Source organism: Perissodus microlepis, chromosome 12 (assembly GCF_051167445.1).
Source record: "Perissodus microlepis isolate ML-2025 ecotype Zambia chromosome 12, ASM5116744v1, whole genome shotgun sequence".
Lineage (NCBI taxonomy): Eukaryota > Metazoa > Chordata > Actinopteri > Cichliformes > Cichlidae > Perissodus > Perissodus microlepis.
This window is the reverse complement of record NC_140472.1, coordinates 13,141,954-13,161,701: the sequence shown is the minus strand read 5'-3', so window position 1 is coordinate 13,161,701 and position 19,748 is coordinate 13,141,954. Positions and strand designations below refer to the sequence as shown.

General features: G+C 43.6%; 1 protein-coding gene across 3 annotated transcripts in view; it reads right to left on the bottom strand.

The window, feature by feature from the left end:
- Positions 1–19,748, bottom strand: part of LOC146375909 (tetratricopeptide repeat protein 28-like) — a 182,463-nt gene that overhangs the window by 23,854 nt on the left and 138,861 nt on the right. For all 3 annotated transcript variants that reach the window (XM_084945428.1, XM_084945430.1, XM_084945431.1), the window contains 4 exons: positions 14,396–14,903; positions 3,666–4,462; positions 2,982–3,526; positions 1,195–1,718 (listed from right to left, as the gene is read on the bottom strand). In XM_084945428.1, the coding sequence (XP_084801554.1) occupies positions 1,195–1,718; positions 2,982–3,526; positions 3,666–4,462; positions 14,396–14,903 (2,374 nt within the window). The remainder of the gene's footprint in view (positions 1–1,194; positions 1,719–2,981; positions 3,527–3,665; positions 4,463–14,395; positions 14,904–19,748) is intronic.

Genomic DNA, 19,748 nt, shown 5'->3' with positions numbered 1-19,748 from the left:
ATGTACTGCACAACAAAGTATAATCATCCGACACGCAGACACATACAGATACACAAGCAGTGGTTTGGAGGTCACATGCTGGCGACGATATCTGCTAGTTTGGAGCTGCTTTTCCTTTTCCCTCTTACTAATTAATCTTTTTTGGAAACAGAAACAAAACATAAGCAGTGCAGCATGAAGATAAAAAAAACTAGAAGTGGAAGCAGAAAAAACAGAAAAACTAAATGGGGGAAAAAACCATGCCAACTTTTTGGTCTGGGCAGGTTGGCCAGAAATAATTGGCTGTCAAGGCAGCACTGTTCTTTTTCACAGCCAGACCAAGGCGCAATACAAGGACAGTGCGGGGACAGTAAGAGGACGGTGTGGAGACAGAATGGCCTGTCGCCTTTGTTTCCATTAAAGCTCAACAAGCAGGCCTGCAGAGGGTGTATGGGTCACCGCAGAAAAAGTGAACTCGAATACAGCCGGCAAAGGAGAGAAAGAGGAGATTTATTCTTGCTCCCCCGCATTCCACTCACTCCAGAGCGGAATATACAAATGTCCTCTTACACAAACTCCGGCTTCATTGATTCAAACAGGGTCTGGGTTGTGACACGGTGGGTGGTGCCTGTCAGTGGGCACGGGCAAGTCTGGCGCTTTCACATCCGTGAAAGATGCAACTTATCACATCCTCAGGAACAAACACTTTGAGCGGTGCCACTGACATAATGAATTTCTGAGAGGCCAAGCTGCAGTTTTTTTATTTCGCCATAATCTGCAGGGCACAATGAAGCGTTAAGAGGCAGGAGTATGACAGCTACGGTGTGAAAAGATTCTTTTGCAGCTTGCTGCAAAGAACCCTCTGAGAAGGTAGATACAGAGGTGTGAAAAACAGCTAGGGGTGCACGGGAAAAATGCCTTGGCATGCATTCTGATAGGTTTGCATAGACATACACACAAATGCTGGTATACATATACAGCTCAGAAGACAACAAGGACGCATAACACACACACAAAATTCCCTAGTGCACTTATAACACATAAGCACACACACACACTCACACACATATACATGCACACAGCCTAATAAAAATGTGGCAAAGGCTTAGCAACAAATAGGCTCTGCATTTCCTATTCATGAATTCACAAACTCTAAGCCTATCAGCTCAGGCAACAAAGGCAATCCTCTCTCCTGTTCCCCCCTGACTCACTCACCTTCCTGCAGGTACATGACAGCTTGTGAGTAGTTTTGCAGTGCGTGGTGTGTTCTCCCCAAGCTGCCATAGGCCAGTGTCTTGGCAGCCAAGTCATTAGTCTGAGCAGCCACACTTAGGTGCTGTTCTTGGAACACGACCGCCCGCTCGTAGTTTCCTAGCGACTCATAGGTAAGGCCCAGGTTGCCATAGGCGCGGGCCTGGCGTGTGGTGCTGCCCGCTTCCTCTGCGATCTCCAGGTCACTTTGGTGGCACCGCAGGGCCGTTTCGTACTCTCCCATGGCTTGATATACAGTCCCCAAACCACAACTGGCGTCACCCTCCAGTAGTCTGTCCTGGGTGTCACGGGCGATGGCCAGCTGACGCTCCAGACAGGAGATGGCCTGCTCGTAATTGCCCAGCTGGCTGTGGAGCGCGCCCAGTTCACCGTAGGCCTGAGCCTTGCCTCCACACTCGCCCAACTCATGAGCCACCACTAGCCGTTTCTCAAAACACACAAGTGCCTGTTGTAAATTTCCCATAGCCCTGCAGATCAAGACAAAAAACAGCGATTGTTAGTGTGAAGCAGATTAGAAGTGAGATACGTGATGTAACCTAGCAAGAAAATTTGGAAGAATATGTCACTGACAGATTCAGTTAAAGCTGAAACAATCCCAAAATGCCTTTCAAGTTCACAACACTCAAAATCAAAAATCTATTTATAGCACTTTGTTTTATCTCATATCATTCTCTTACCAGAGAACTATTAGAACGCATCGTGCAGCACACATTGCAGGAAGACTTTCATTTGCAAAGTGCCAGATAATTTCAGTATTGGAGTCAATGAAATATAGATTTTTGCCTTTCATTTCGGTGCTGAAAGCTGCTGATGTCGACAGACTAAAGAGCGTGTGAAAGTATTCCTATATGAGGAATATTTGAGGCATGATATGATATTTCAAGTGCAGACTATTTTGCAGGAAAACACGGTTAACCGTGTAAGATAGGCCACCTGCTCCCATCCTCTCGAGTATGTATTGACAGAGTGGAAATCATCCCATGTGAACATTTTATTCGCCTTCACAGCCTTCAAACAGACTTTTATCACTTTCTCAGGAACAGCAACAATTGCTGGCTGCTGGTTCAAATGGTGCATTAAAAGAATAAAAGCCTTTGGCTTAATTAATCTTGTGTGATAATGTATTTGCTTGACTAAGAGCCGCTGGAAGATGAGAAGGGTTTATGTGTGATGTCTATTATTCCCTTCTGAACTCATGCATGGCTAATACTGCTGTGTGTGATTGCTGCCGTGCCATGCTGATGACGCACAATAAGAAGAAAATCATCTCTGAAATGAGGATTTCGGCGAGCCTTCTCGTGTTTTATTTTGCAGTGTAGTCTCCCAGGTTGCTATCAGCTCTTTGAGGCATGAGGAGAAATAGAACGGCGAAGAGACACAAGATGTAAGAGGTTGTCTCGAAATAACTGTGCTTCCCTCCGTTTCAGACATCTGTGTGCCAAAGCCACTTTGCATACAGATAAGGCCAGGGCCGCTAGGCTGCTGCTACTGAAACGGCTAGCGCCACATCCAAGTGCTGTTTACTACAGCGAGGCGTCTCTAGACTATGGTGGTCCATAATTGTGAGAGCAAGGAGACAAATTATATGCAAAGTACTGTCATTAGTACTTAAAACTGAGCCGATACAAGTATCTGCTGCCGTAACAGCAAGAGGATATTAATGCAGAAAAAAAGTGTTTCTGATAATATCAAAAAAGTACATTACATTTGAAACAAATTCCTAGACTCACCTGTGTCCATTGCCTAAGCCTCTATAGGCTTTCTCCTGGTCCTGCATGCGGTTGAGGCTCTGAGCCACTGACAGATACTGGTCATAGTATTTGATGGCTTCCTCGAAGTCTCCGAGAGCCTCGTAACAGTCTCCCAGATTACCATAGGCCCTGCCCCGGTCCATTACTGCTTCGTTTCCACTCAGCTGCTGTAAAGTGGCCAGCTGTTGTTCAAGGTAGCCAATAGCCTCCTCCATCACCCCTACATTCATTTTCGTGATGCCCATGTTTCCATACACCTGAGCCTCCACAACAGGATCCTTCAGCCTCCGACCGAGTTCTAACTGCTCTTCGTAGCTCTTGAAAGCCATCGCGTACTTCCCGAGGGCCATGTAGACAGCTGCCAGATGACCATGGGCTTTGCACTCTCCTGACACATCACCGAGCTCTTGGTACACTTCCAGCTCCTGGGTATGGTAGCCCAAGGCTTTGTCATATTTCTGTACAAGTCTATAGGTGGCCCCGAGGGCAGCATAAGCACAGGCCTCCATCCTACGCTCCTTAACCTGAAACAAGAAAGAATTTCACTATATTGGCATAAAGGACATAACAGAATAAATATAAATGAATAAATAAACAAAATAAACATTTTAATTTTAATAAGAAGAATTGTTCTAGAACAATATGTGTTATGTGAGGCCACACCTGGTGAGCTAATGCCAGTTGCTGCTCATAAAACTGAATGGCCCCGGCCACATCCTTTTTACAAACAAATATGTCCCCCAGGTTCCCCAGAGCTCTGAAGCGAGCCTGTGCATTGTTCAGGGACTGGGCCAGAGACAGCAGGTACTTCTGACACTCCTCTGCCTTAGTGAAGTCTCCTAGAGCCTTGAAAGCCAAACCAAGGTTACAGTATGCCTTGGCCTGGCTCAGTTTGTCATGTAGATCCTTGGCCAGAGCTAGGTCCTGCTCATAGTATTTGACAGCATCCTGGTAGTTGCCCAAGCAGTAGTGGGCATAACCCAGATTGTGACAAACTTTCCCTTCGCTCTCCATATCTTGGAGGTCAGGAGACAACCGGAGGTACTGCTCATAGTATGGTACAGCCTGAGGAAACTCTCCTCGAGAGCAATGGAAGTTGCCGAGGTTTCCCAGAGCCCGTGCCTCACTCTGGACATCTCTGAGCTCACGAGCTATGTTGAGATGGTTCTGATAATGCTGCAGAGCACGGTCGTGAGCACCCAGAGCTTGGTAAGCCACAGCCAGGTTGCCATGGGTGGAGGCTTGTGAGGCTCGGTCGTTGACCTCCATGGAGATCTGCAGCTCCTGACGGTGGTAGCGAACAGCCTGGTCAAAGGCTCCCAGGGCGTTGTAGGCATTACCCATGTTGCCATAAGCCCGGCCCTGAGCAGCATAGTCATTTAGCTCCTGAGCAATGGCCAGGTGTGTTTTGTGGAGTTTCAGTGCGGTCTCATAGTCTCCCTTCATCTGGTGGATGATGCCTGTGGAGAGACGGGGAGAAAGCAAAAGGATGAAGTTAAAGACCTATTTAGGGGAAAATTGTAATTGAGTAAAATTCGAGTGCCTCGTCAGCTCTTCGTGTACAAAACAAGTCATTTGGTTGTTAAAATAGGCTCTCCGAGCCATCTGTTCTCTGCTTACACAACACACTCTCCCACAGAATTATGGTCATTAAAATGTAGTGCAATCAAACAAGAGTTATTATAACACTAAAATAGAATCTTTTGAATGTTTAAGCTGTCTTTGATGATCGTGTCTTACAGGGATTTTACCAAAATCAACAACTTTTCCACAGGGTTGAAAATAGCTACGAGTGAACGAGAAAGAAAGACAGGGGAAGTAAAAGTGCGGGGGAGTGTGAATAGCAGATGGAAAGCTCAGCAAACAACTTTAGAAAAAAAATTTGATAAGTGTGGAGAAACAATAAATAATGGAGAACCCAATCTATTGAGCATATTATCACAGATAAAATACCATCCTCTGAAAAATAATAGCTTTACCCCACAGCCAGGCAGCTATCTGGCACACAGACACACACACGCACACACACAGACACAGGCACACACACATCCAAACAAATGCGCACCCACACCTTTGTACTCATACAAAATGACAAATACACAGCAGAGAGTAAAGAGCCGTAGTGGCAAATCGACCATTCTTCTCCTCCTTTCCTTTGAGCTTTTAAGACTCACTGCTAATCTGTATGGTTCCTCGTTTGCTTTGTCACCTAGCCTTCAATGATAATAATGGCAATGATAGTAAACTGAAATTGTAGACAGGGTGGCTGTGGGCTAGCGGATGGAGACGAAGAAAACAGCTGCAAGGCAAATAATTCAGTCTTTCATCTACCATACCGCCTGACCATCACGGCTCTGCTGCATCAGCACAGAGACTAATGGGCCAGTAGGATGGGGGTTCAGCCGCTGATGGGACACAAGGGATGGAAACAGTTCTGGAGCCAGAGTGGGTGGGAACTGGGGATGGAGAGGGGCTCTGTGGCTTGTGGTGAGTGTGTGATGGTGCCGCTGGGATTAGTTACCACCATGTGTGTTTTCCCATTCATTTCAACCGAAACCTGCCACATTATGAGCCCGAACACAGGCTACGTAAACAGTGGGATTGAAACTAAACAGAAGGCTCAAACGACTGCAGAAGTTACACAGTAGATGTGGAAACGCATTCTGATGTTGGCTGAGTCAAAAAGCAGCACATCTGGCCGATGCCAACGGAAAAAAGCTTTGGTGTCGTTGCAGTGTGAGTCATTGGACTGCACACCGGTTTGACACATCGCAAGCTTTGTCTATGTATACATACGCATACCCACAGTGCATGCATACTTCAGATAATGTTGCAAGACATTTACATGGTCCAATACACACCGATATTTCAGTCTCAATTAAGTGTAAAATAGGAGACAAATTAAAATACTAAACCTGCCTGAATTGGATGTTTTAAAATTAGACAGAAAATAAATCCACCAGCCTTTCCTGCAAATAATTTAGATTTATTTGGGGAAAACATAATTAAAGATCCCCTGCCTGCTTAATTCAGACCGTATTTCAGCATGCGGCACACACCCAGCGACAAAGCAAACCTGATATGTCGTTCTTTGCCTGCTTGTGTTCTCGGGTGTAAGTGATACAACCTGAACTGACCTTCTAATCATCAGGTCACGGCCCTGAGGAATTGGTATGCTAGGCATGCCACACAGCAGAACCCAAACAGAAACAGCGCTGCCAAATGAGAAAGGAAGGATTCAGAATCCAAATGATGACTTTCATAATGAGTCAAATGCATGTTGCTGTTGACTATATACAGCACAAATAAGAGTAAATATGGGGCTTTTAAGTTTGACAAACTTCCAAGTGCTCCCATTCCTTAGAGTCTTTTCTTAGAGTGAAAGCATGTTAAGATTCACAGCAGGCTAGTTGGAAGAGTACGGATAGTTGTAGCCACAAAGTCACTCCCAAGGTTATGCTTTCCCCAGTGGAGGCTGATCTTATTGAGGATATAATGCCTACTGATGTATTACCAGCAAACATGTTCCATGCTGCAGGCTAAAAATGGATCCAGGGCTCGCTGACGGACGCAGGGGTAAAGGAGGCAGGAGACTGGACAGAGGCTGGGGGGAGTATGGCTAGGTTTATGGCTGGACTTGGAAGATGCAGCCAAAATTGCCATAAGCCTCAGGCTATGCCTGGAGCCACACTTGAAGCAAGAAAATATATTCTGTGCCCCCCATATGGTAAGAGGATTATGAGGCCCTCTGGGAATAGTATCCAGCATAGCAGTAAATAAAACCATACCAGATATGATGGTAAATACTGCTGCAACACAAAATTTGGGACTTAGTACAACGAGGTTTAGCGGATGAGGCCATCGTTGCATATTGTCCGAATCAAAACGACTGCAACAAAACATCATTCTTACCCCTCAATTTAACGTCTGATTTTACTGCAAGTCTGTGAAGCACACTAAATGCACTTTAGTAAAATGTATTAAAAATATGGTTCAATTATTGTTCTTTTACACAGCTTTAGAAAAAAAATACAGTGGAAAAAACCCCAGGATAAAGCAGACACTATGCAATCCAAATACTTTTATACAGAGCCCTATCCATCCCCCCATGACCAAAGACATTAAAAGCATGACAATGTGTTGTCACTTTTCATTACACAGCTGGCTGTACATAGAGGGATATGCTGCAGTGATGACTTTGAGGGATGGTGTCGTGTTCTGAGTAAGTCACTGTGTCATTCTTCGAGGAGCTAGGAAGGTCCGGAGCGCTGCTGCCTGCAGTCAGCTAAGAGGATTTTACAAACAATGCTGCTGCTGCCACTGGGCTGATACCAGGAAAAGAGGTGACCAGTCTGTGTCCAAAAAACAGAAATAACTGGGGTTCTTTATTTTTATTTCAGAATGAGGTCAATATTTTAGGTTGCATGATGGAGAAAACCAGGACACAATCGTAGAATAGTGTCTCTCTTTAATATTTCGGTCTTTGGTTTCCGCTTCAACCAAGAACTATTTGAGAGATATGATAATGAGTTTGGACAGTATTTACAACACATTCTACAGTACCACAGCTGCCATAAATAGCTGAATAAAAAGCTGAATATATTTTAGTTTCTAGGGAACCAATTGTGAAATTCTGGACCAATAAAAGCTTAGTTTGGCTGTTCCCTTATTCACCAGGGGTCACCATAGCAGATGGAGGTGCATATTTTTCAACCAGATACCCTTCCTGACCCGCAACTCCTGGGATTTGCATCTCACCCCAGTCTTGAATCGGGGATCTTTTGCATATTAGGTGAATGTGTTAACCACTATCCTATGGTCCAATACAGATACCTACTCAATACCATGAATTAATTAATCATTTAAATAAGAATAACAATAATAATTAAACAAATTCAACTTTATTTTCTTCTTGCTCTTCATCACAGTATCCTTTAGCATTTAGGAACAGAAACTGATGTGGCACCACAGTCAACAAGGCCAATATACTTTTGGACGTGCTAAGTGCACAACACTGCTACTTTCTGACAGCCGTCCTTGTCAGCTGGATGTGTGCTACGTCTTTAACTTTATCTGCACTCATGTACTCAAGAGTTATTGACTTTAGTTTCTAAGCTGAGCAGCCTTGATTGCCATCTGCCTGCCTGCTTGGTATCTGTATTACTACTGCATTGTTTTGTGGGAAATTAGCACAGCACAGAGCCTTGTGCATACTGTAAATGCAGTATAAAAAAACAAGCAAATAAAAGATGCACTACTATTTTAAACTACTTGATGCTGTTAGTATAGAATTTCCAAAAACAACCAGCCATTTAAGAAGGCAAAAGAGGATAAAACATCAGTAATCATTGTTTTCTTAAAGAGGCCCTAGTTCTAATTTCATTCATATTTTAAGCCATTCTTTAAATGATAACTCAGTTCTTCCCCACACAGGATACAGTGTAATTATAGATGGCTAATGAGAGTCTCTCTGCTAACACATTTTTCAACTTTAGGGATCTCTTATGAAGTTAAAAGAAATATTGCACTGAAACAGCATTATTTATAGCCGCCGTCTGAGTATGACACTCATACAGAGGATGTGAAACTTCCAAAGATGATACGGATGACTGTATGATAATAGCAACGGTGCAGGCAGCCCACATATCAAGTGTATGGAAATTAAAGGGTGGATGAAGGATGAAATGCTACATTATATGAAGCTTTTTAAAAGAGTTGCACAATACACAATAGCATTGCAATGATCTGTTGGGGGAAGCAGTGAGCTGAAGCAGACATCAGATCCTCCTGGGATCTGCAGGAAGGGGTGGAGCTGGGGGGGGGGGGGGGGGTGTTGCACTTAAGGTATTTAATCCTCACCCGCAGACACAGACATCTCCTACAGTCTGACTGACAGAGGCCCAGGAAGGACACGATGTGGATAGATGGCTGCGTGCTTAGAGGGTGGGTGGCCTGCCAACAACAACATGCAGACAGAGCGCTGTGCTCGCCCTCTTGCCTGTGGCTGAGCTGCGCTCCTTTGTGCTCCAATTGACCCCAACCCCTATTTCAGCTCACTAAACCAAGTACTCTGTACTCTCTGTACTATCTACATGACTGACACCTGACTCATCCTGCCTCTTAACCAACAATGTTCAGTCTCAATCATCTCATCTTTTTCGGTTGCACTGCAAAATCTCCCGTCTGTTTAGGAATAGGTCACATTTCACGCTGAATTTGCAGATGTGCTGCAAAATGAGGGCACAGTCGTTCGAGGCAGAGCAATGCTACAGCTCTTTTGTTTCATTTATTGGCTCCACGGTGAGTCAAGTACTAATTCTGCATGGTGAGCTATACTTCAGTGTAAGAACAAGGATCATGAAAGTGTTTCACAAGGCCTTTCGTCCGGTTTCTGGTTCGGTATTTGGTCATGAGATTAATGGGGCCATGCTAAGGGGAGACAGAGAGCATCTGCTGCTTTTTGGAACAAAACAGAAAAGTGGGGCCAGGCTAGAAAGACACTCTCTTTCAAAAACCTCTCCAAGAGAGTAACGTAAGCCTGACATCATAATAGGCCCATCACCACTTGACCTCTTCTTCAACCACTGTTCCTTTTACTCCTTTTTCTCCTCACTTACTTGCAGGCCTGCTAACATTTACTTAAGGCATTTACCTGGCCATTAGTGGAGAGTTTAAAAGTGTCACAGGACTTAGATAAATTCACTTTTAAACATTTGCTTGGCTCCTTCACAGCCCTATCCTTGCAATGTGCATTCATTCATCCTGTTTGGCCAATTAGGCTCACTAAATTCCTCTGTAAATTCAGTCCTCTCTTGCTCCCGCCGCTTCCTGGTCAGACTTCTAATATATCCACAGTTACCACTTTTTCCAAAGGCTTAGGTACAAAAGTGAATAATCCGCATGTATCAGTGCTCCAGGCAAGTCTGGTCCCTGTCTGTACTTTGCTCCAGTTATGGGCAGCACTGGAAAAGTACTGGATTCATGTCCACACAACCACAATATTATGATGCTGATGAGGAAGATGAGAGAGCATTCGGTAAAATCATTTCACAACGAGCAACATCTTTTTCTCTTCTCTTTTTAAATTAAATCTGCTAATTAGTTGTTTATTCTTCCTGTTTATGGCACTTACTCAAAAGTTTACATCAGTTTAACTCCTTCCATAATTGGGTGCCGATGAGCTCCTAATCTCAGGGTCAGCATCAATTTATTTCAACCAACAACTACGAGCACTTAAAATACCAAGTCCGCTGCCGGTGCTACTGACACATGCAATCCATTCTCAAATGACTTGCAAAAGGGAAAAAGCTAAAAAGCACTAAAAGTGCAGACAGTCTTTATTACAGCAACTTCAGAAACTCTTTCGTTATACAAGTTATGTTTTGTTTTTCAGAAGCAAGTGACAAGATCTAAATACAGAGCACAGCAGTACACACTGTCTGATTCCGTGTTGTTTTGCGAACTCCTCTCTCTGTTGTTTTCCTCTTTCTGTTTCTGTTTTTGCGAACATCAGCAGAAAGCTCTCCCTGAGGATGCACAATAAAAGGAAAGAAGGGGGAAAAAAATGCTTAATTAGGAGTTTCACGTCCAGCCTTTCCAGCTTGAAGGAGCCAACGTTTCCAGTGACTCCTTTGCGTCATAATGGTCAAAGGAGCAGGGTGACTAAAGAAAAGCAAGCAGCAAAAGGCTGAGCTAAGAAAGCACAAACACTTCCAAACAAACTTATTTGAAGTCTCTTTGAAGTGAAATGCACAGGAGTGGGTGGGCGGGCGGGGGGAATAATACAATTTACATTCTGTTTCATGAATACCACAAATGTGAAGTACATGGGATCCCCCTCCACCTCATTCCTCTCTGAGATATTAAATATTGCTGACTAGGGGGTAAGTTGGCCAATTAATGAATAATAAATGGGGCAGGAATGCAACATTTTCATATCCTTTATAGGTCAGAGTGTGCTGAGCCAGGGCTGCTGGTACCGTCGGGCATTGCGGTTAGATATTAAAGCACGGCAATCTCTATACAACTGTACCTCAGAGCCATGTCAACTGCTGCCGCTCCACCCACACTACACGCAACATTAACGACGAGCTGAGAGGGCATAATAAAAGTTTGCGCGTTCCTCTTTCTGCAACTTCTGCCCATCCCTCTCGCGAGGGGGGATTTTTCCGTTTTTATCACTGCTCGTTAATCTTCACTCGATCATCCACTCCCTCTTTGTGCACAGCGTAAAGGCAGTATTTCTTTTTTCTTTTTCTTTTTGAAGTCTGAGACAACATCCTGTTCGTTTTAGTCCATATCTTCTTGTGCTACATAAGCAGGCTCGCGGGCACCGATGACGGGGAAAAACAATGCACGGCGCAGTGGCGCAAACAAAAACAACAACAATGGGGCAATTACGGACTGATGCTTCACAACCTCCACTTCATTCTCTGTTATCTTCATTATTCAGCTCCTCTTGAATCAGCTATTAAAGGTAATTAAGCGATTCATCAAGTCAGTTTCAATTACTGGGAGCTTGACAGCTGCAGATTACAATCAGTAGGGGTGAGCGGAGAGATGGGGAGACTGAGAGAGGGAGGCATCAAAAAGTGAAGAGAGAGAGAGAAAACAGACAACAAGTGCTAACCGATCAGGCAACACGGAGATGGGCAACAAGCTCTCCTGGGTGTCGAGTGCTAATGTATCCACATGCCGGTCCAGGCATGTCCAGGCACCTGTCCACAAAGCAACAGGCTTCATAGTTACCACCCACTCACTTAGCTTCTGCTCCGTCACCAGCTGGCGGTCTTTGATACCACATCAGCTACACTATCATTACTCTGTCATGGACTGGAAGAACTGTAATGTTAATAATGAATAAAACTGCTCTTGCCATCATAACAGCAATCACACTACAGACAGGAATAAATCTGCTGCCTAACATACAGTGCCCACTCGTAATAAAGCTCACATGTAGCATCATAAAATGTCCTCACAGGCACCCCTAATTTATGGGAACCGGTTACCAGCTTGCTTTTTTTTTTTTTTTTTTTTTTTAAAGTCAGGTGTGTGTTGGAGCTAAGAGCAAGACAGAACGTGCAGCCATTAGGCTGGTCAAAGGACAGCTTCAATTTATGTTTGGCTGATTAACCCTGCACTCTGCTTGCACAATTTTGCGCATTAGGTTCAGGAATAATTTATCTGGAAGGAACTATTATGCCTCTTAGTTGTCCATTAGAGTCGGGTTTACTACAGTCTTGATGGCTATCATAAGTCATCCGGCACAGGTTGTAATTGCTGGACTAAATACAGAAGAATTGCCCCTATCATAGACTGCTCATGGGGTGTTGAAAATCCAAAAGGGCACCTTTATCCCCAAGCTTCCCTTCATCATTATATCAGCACACTCCGCAAGGTTACTTTCTAATAATTTTAGCAGGATTTAAATGTGAAACACTGGATTGTAATTACATTTTTAAGATCCGGCTTAATCAAATATTACACTTCTCCCACCTAATTTCTATATCTATCTCACATTCACATTTCAATGGAAGATGTGATTAAGTCTGAACCATTCTGAAGGTGAGAGCAGAGCAAATTTATGTCAGGGAATTTCCCATTAAGAATTACAGACTTGCATGGGGGTCTATTTGCTTTCTGTCAGTCTCCAAGTAGAAACGACAGCTGATTTTAACATGCACCATCCTCTTTGCTCTCAGTGTAGACTCCTTGCACTTCACTTGCCTTATATCACATTATCTGCTGTGCACTGTCCACTTGAGACATTCATTTATGAATTAAATATATATTTCTGCAAGCAACGTTACACAAAATAGTAATGATAAAGTAACACCACAGCATATTTTCAGCGTATAATATACTGCTTGGCTTTATGAGTCGTAAATATTCAGTAAAACAATGATAAATAAGCAGCGCATTTAAAGAAGACAAAGGAATGCAGCCTGCAACATAGCCAAAACCCTAAGACGAGGCTCTCACACTCATAATCAGCCTAAAACAATGCAAAGAGCAGTCATTAAACACTCATATTCCATCTCTTTAGTCTCCTGCATTGTTCTGTATTAATTCAAAAAACACCTTAAACCAAGAAAGCTTGGTTTACAGCAGCTACGTGTAAATATAGAGTAACTGAAATGTTATCTACTTCCAGTCTACAAGATTTCTTGCTATCAAACTACCAGATGCTTCCTCATCTTGGAGGATGTGCTTTGAAATAGATCTGTCATTGAGCTCCTGAACAGGATGGCATTTGAAGTGAGGGATCGCACCATATGGTGACTGACGGTTTTTAGAGAAGAAGTAAAAACATGCAAACAAAAATCAACAACAACATAAAAGTTTACCTCAACTTCTGACAATGCAAAGCAATATGTCCAATAAAGTGCAAGTATTCGAAGTCTTGGTAGAAAATTTGAAATCAAATTTGAAAATTTGATCTATTTTTGAACCTGAGCCCCAGTTATGTAACTGAAGTCTCAAAAAGTCTTACAGGAGGTGACTTGATGGACGATGCGTGTGAAATAGTTGTGTTAAGTGACAAATGCGTGAAAACACTGGGCATCGCAAACTGTCGTGTTAGCAGTGACCATTTTGACACGTGATCACAACTTCCACTCAGACAAGAGAATTAATCCTTAAATAAGGTGCATTTTCCTGAAGGGAAAGGGTTTTATAAGAGCAGAGAGACTTACAGAGTAAGTTATTTTGTTGATCAAACTTCCACCGAGCGAGTGAGTATTAAGGGTTTAATGGATTAAATGGTTTGTCTGCAAAATGTCAGTAAATATTGGAAGCTGTCAACTGTAATTGCTCAAAGTCGAACATAAATTAATCAGATTTTTTGTTTTTTATTCACCAAAACACAACAAGACAATCTATAATCAGACAAAGAAAAGCCTGTTTATTTCCTGTTGATTAACTAATCAATTTATTAACTAATCCTTAGAGCTCTAAAGGAGCAGCATGATTATACAGTTTACCTCGTGGTTGTCAACACAGAGGATAACATGATTGCTGCTGCTGTAAGAGCATAAAAACACATAAGGGCTGAGGGCTGTCTGTATGTCTTATGGACGAACTGCTTAAACAGTGTGATCAGTTAACTACCAGCTGACCCAGTACATCAGTTCAAACGCAGCCTCCTGATTGTGAATGCAACACAGTTTTTGGTCTCGAAGCATAAGACGTCACCTCTTATAGTTATAGTATTATCTTTCTTTCTTCTTGTTAGACTCTACTATGGATTCAGATTTAGATTAATTAGAGATAAATGTATAGATATAGGAATATGTATTTGTTCATCATTCTGTGTGCTACAATCGTGAGAAATCGCCTAACAGTATTGAAGACCACAGTGTACATTACACAACAGCCGACCTAAACTTACATACCTAAATTGGAAGAGGCCCTTCCTTCTGCAGCCCTGTCCTTCAAGCCCTCGGCTATAGCCAGCTGCTGCTCGTGGTACTGCTTGGCCCTCTCCAGATCCTGCATACAGCGGGCAGCATGACCCAGTCCTGCGTAGGCTCTCATCTCGATGGACTTCTCCTCCAGCTCTTGCGCGAGCTCCAGAACGTGAGTATGGTAGGACATGGCCTTGTCAAAGTTGCGGTGATAGTGGTAAGCACTGCCCAGGTTACTATAGGCCCGGGCCTCCTCACGTTTATTTTCCAGGGCCTTGGCGATGCTCAGGTGCTGCTCGTGACACTGGACAGCATTATCAAAGTCTCCCATGGCAATGTAGACGGCTCCCATGTTTCCCAGCTCGCGAGCCTCAGACAGTTGATCTTTGGACTGCTTGGCCAGAAGGACACACTGCTTGTGGCTGGCTAGGGCATTCGGGTAGTCCCCTATGGCTGTATATACATGGCCCAAGCTGCTCAGTGCCATTGAGGCCGCCTAGAGAAAAAGAGAAAGGCAGATACTGAAATAAACAGCAAGATACTAAAATCTATGCAAATGTAAAGAAAACACAAAAACAATTAATTACACCCACATTTGAGCAACAGTGAGTTTTTGTTTTTTGCTTCTACTTCAGACATTCCCCACCCACACCAATATGTCCCTTTAACCAGATGTACTGTAGATCAAATGAGAAAAAGAAAGGAAAGAAGGAAAATCTAAACTCCCCAAATCTCATAGGAGGCTTAGTGCTCAGAGACTGAACAACAAACAAAACCTGATTTGATTTTGTCTTTGGCTGAGCGAGGAGGGGGGTAAAGTGTGATGCAGATCAGCGCAGCAGCAGGCTTGTTTTAAAGCCGCCAGTTTGCCCACTGCAATCACGCTTCGTGGCGCGCCACCACCAACGGAACAAAGACACTGCTAATCAGGAGGGAGAGAATGGGTGTTTTAGCTTCACACCAGAGCTGCGGGCGGCCAACTGACTGACTGCTTTCAAGATCTCACGCGCTAAAAACATGGAGAACAGAAATAGACTCCAGGCGTTGCCATTTAGTCAGTCTTTCCATTTTTATAACCAACGTCCATCTGTGAAAATGAAATTACAGAAAACACTGGTTATACCTGCAAAATGGGAGGCATTTCAGTATATAAATATAGAGATTTCTAAAAGTTGATTTTTGACCCCCTATATGGCACATTCACTGCGAGCTTATTAGCTGTTTATATGGAGGAAAAACAGCTGGGAATTAGGGTCAGTTGTCTTTGTGTGAACAGATGTTCAATTACTCATGCAGGGGCATCTAATAAAGCATCTCCTTCCTGAGGTCCCACTCTGTATCCACCAGCCAGGAAGAGGGTTGGAGGGAGGCCAGAGGAAAGGACAGACATCCTGACAGTTAAGGCCACATTAGAGCCCATCCTGGCCTGCGTGCAGCCTCAGCAACAGAAATGACCTGGATCATAACATACCCAGAAAGTCAAAACTGGAAAATTAAAAGTTACAGTTATAGCAAAGGATGAACTACCCAATGTAGGCGTGAGAAAAGGCAAGGGACCTCCGTGAATTCAATTCGCTTTAACCATTTCCATATTGCTTAACAAATACAAATACGGATGCAATTTAAAGAACTGGAGAGCAGGAGATGGGGTTTTTGTTTTCTTTTTTTTGCATCGTTCCAGCACCACTTAATGAAAATATTGAGCGCTCTGAATAAATATAAAAGCGAAGAAGATTGCTGAGAAAAAAAAATCAATACAATCGGACACTCTTGAAAATGCTTATAAAGACAAACATTTTTCTCTGAATCTTTCACACATTCGTTTTTTTAATGCACCAATCCAGCACTATCGTTCCGTCATTTCACATAGCTGCTGATGCCTGGAATCAATTACCTGCTGACATAAGGACTTCCAGCAGTTTGCTCAAGTTTAAAGACTCGACAAGGCATTATACAAGCCCAGGGAGGCAATTATCCCTCCGTCACAACTGTTGCTGTTTCATGTTCCCAGATAGCCTATCTAGAGCTGCTCAATTACATGTGCCTTTTGAAGCTTCCCTCCATCTCTCCGATTCAAACTTCAACTCTTCTGAGCAGAAAAACAGAGAGGATTCCTCATTTCTGTCTGTCTTCAACCGGGCGCAGTGGGAGACAGGGGAGAGAAAACGGGGAGTGGGGCACAATCATTCTCCAGTTGAGATGAGTTGCTCTTGTGATCAGTGTCCCTCTAAAGTGAGACTGCAACGCTGCATTTTCTCCTCAGATGGAAGCCAAGATAGGCAGATAATGAGGAGCCAGCCTTCCCAGTTACAGAGGATACACAGCGTTTGGCTCGGTGTTTTTGGACAGTGCTTGGGACCATATGAATCTTTCTCACTTCTGACTGCAGTCCTCCCCAACACTGCTCATTCTGACTCCCCGCTAGTTACAAAAAATAACACTCAGTCGGGGAAGAGGAATAATGCTGCGTAATTTCTGCCAAATTGACTTCATTCTAATTTGAGTCCATTTCTTTTCTGCACTTATCTTTCCTCCCTCCACATTCTTACGCTCGTCTCCCCCGCTCCGCTCAATTCGTCTGGAGAGTCAGATCTGATTGTGTTTACAGAGTCCAGCCCTTCTCCGGATGTGTGCTGATTTGATTAATCCCAACGCCGTCCATTATAAACTGTTGATAAACCACTGGCTCTTATCAGCAAACACATTTTGCACCAAAGATCTGCTAATGAAAGGTAAACTAGTTCTGCCCGGGAGAGAGGAGGGAACGAGAGGGATATAGAGGACGGGCTGAGATGACATGTTAATCAGAAATGCTTGGCTCCGTTTTTTCCCCTGACAGGGACAGTAGTTTAGGATTTCTTGCTGATTTTTCTCTCTCTGACTCCACAACTAAGTATGTTTATATTTTGTAGCACATAAGAGAAATGGCTGCTTTCATAGAACATGCTAGAAGTAATGCATTATACTTTACAAAATTAGCCCCTTATGTCATGCAACGAGGCTGCTTTTGATCACTGGCCTTGGTGGTATGCACGTTGTGTGACTCTGAGCCCCTGGTGTGTGTTTTATTTCTTACACTGGAACAGACGAGTGCTGCCCACCACTTCACTGCAGCACTGAGCTGTGTGGTTATGCCTCGCCTTGCAGCTGTGGGACTATGGCTCTTTGAACATCCTCCTTTTTTTCACTTTGGACCTATGAGGTCTGATATACTTTAAACAACCAAGGCTATCATCACACACTGGCAGAGCTTATAGGACAAGCCTGGTTGCCATGGAGATCTAAATAGTTGGATTATGGCTGGCCTTGTAGAGAGACTCCCACTACTATTCTTATAAACATAGGTGTGGGACCTCCTTCTGTGCGAACAAAAATAGGCAAACAAATACAAGGGCAAGTGTACAAACAAGCATCCACTGCTCTGCCTGTTGCTTCTTCAGCTGAACCTGGTGGATGTATCTGTATCTGGTCAGAGACACGCTTCTTCACAGGTTTGAGCTAAAGAAGAAATCACAAAGCTCTGAAGTCTAAACTTGCTATATTGGCTTACGCATAAGTGCACATAGCATAAAAGCGATAGAATTAGAGGTCAGTAAGGTGTAAGATGTTAAAGTTTACCCTCTGTCCAAAAGGCATGTGCTGCAGCAGGGCACAGTAGCTCCTATTTTAGTAAAGTCTTATTAATGGTATTATACGGAAGAGGCGAGGAGTAATCAGAAGAAAAGTAGTCCAATATGCCCATTTAAAGAGCCCAATGTTACGTATTTAAATGACACATTTGAGTGCTTGCCATTCATTATATCTGTAAAACACAAGTCAACTTTATTTACATAGCACCAAATCACAACAGCAGTCGACTCGCGGAGCTTTATATTGGACGGTAAAGACCCCACAGTGTTAGAGAGGGAACCCCAACAATCAGACAACGGCAGCAACAGCGGGAATGAAAAACTCCCTTTTAACAGGAAAGAATGTCCAGCCATCTGCAGTGACCGGTTGGGTGTGAGGGAAGGGAGACAGAACAAGAGATACACAAGCTAAATAAACAAATATTAATTTTAAAGAAGCTCGAACCAGCAAAAATCTGTGTCAGCTGTGTTTGATAAAAGCTACCATGTATCAAGTATACGGCATCATTAACTTCCTGGGTTAACCCAGGCATGAAACAAGCATCTGAAGTGATACCAGTCACTTCAAAAAGGTGACTAGTGTGACTGAGAACATTTGCAACACCACACGCTCGCACCTCAATGTATCCTCCTGCAAAATGCATGCACACAGGAACAGCTGTCTAATTAAAAGGCAGTGCAGAGGGAAGGTGAGGAGGACCATGCACCAGTGTTTCCCTTAACGAGCTGGGCTCAGGCAGCAACAGGAGCCTGGCTGGCAGGGAACAGAACCACACACTGGAGGGAGCGGGGGGTGCAGGGAAAGGAGGAGGAGGAATGGGGCCTGATAAAAGGCTATGGAAGAGATTGGGTTTGAAGGATGAGAGAAGAGAATGCTGGAGACGTCCCCAGGGCGAGGATGTCTTTAGATCTGAATTCACCTGCAGAGATGCATTTTGACAAAAAAGAAAACATCTCAACAGTAATAAACGGAACAGACCAGTCACAGATGCTCTCAAAGGAACTTGAACGAGGCTTTTTAAAGGTGAGCGTTCTTGTCTATGCATGCAAAAAATAAACGAAACAAAACAACAACGAAAAACAAAAACACATATATGCATGTATGAAAAAACAAGAGAGAAAAAGGGGGGAACATAAAGGAGGCACGCTGGCGACGTCACTCTGGAGGACTGGGGGTGGGGATTTGTACGATAAAATATTCATCTGGTTTTATGGGTGTATATTCCATTCTCTTTCCTCGCTCGGTGTTTGCACACAGATATGGATCCTATGGGAGCCACCATTAGATCAGCCAAATGACTGCTTCTCTGCCATATCAGAACCTTCTGTTTTTTTAAGCAGGCAAATGCTCTGCTTTGCCAAGCGAGGGCAGGTACAGCTGTGCCTGATTGCTCGCTTTCACACACGCATTTGTGAGCTTACACAAACAGACACACACACACATATCGAACGCACACAAGTCCACGGTGGCTGATAAACTCGCTGCATTCCAAGCTCAATTCAACGTTGCATCTTCGGAGCCAAATTTCAGCCCCGTTTCTATTTTCCTTTCCAAGTTTGAAAATAACATTCATAAAAGTCATAACTCTGTTGCTTCCAGAATTGCAAATCAATGAACGACGGGCTGTATCATCAACTGTGCCTTTGTGGGAATGTTATTTGTTTTTGTCTGAGAAGAAAAGAAATACAGACATAATTTTGGTGGCTGCCAA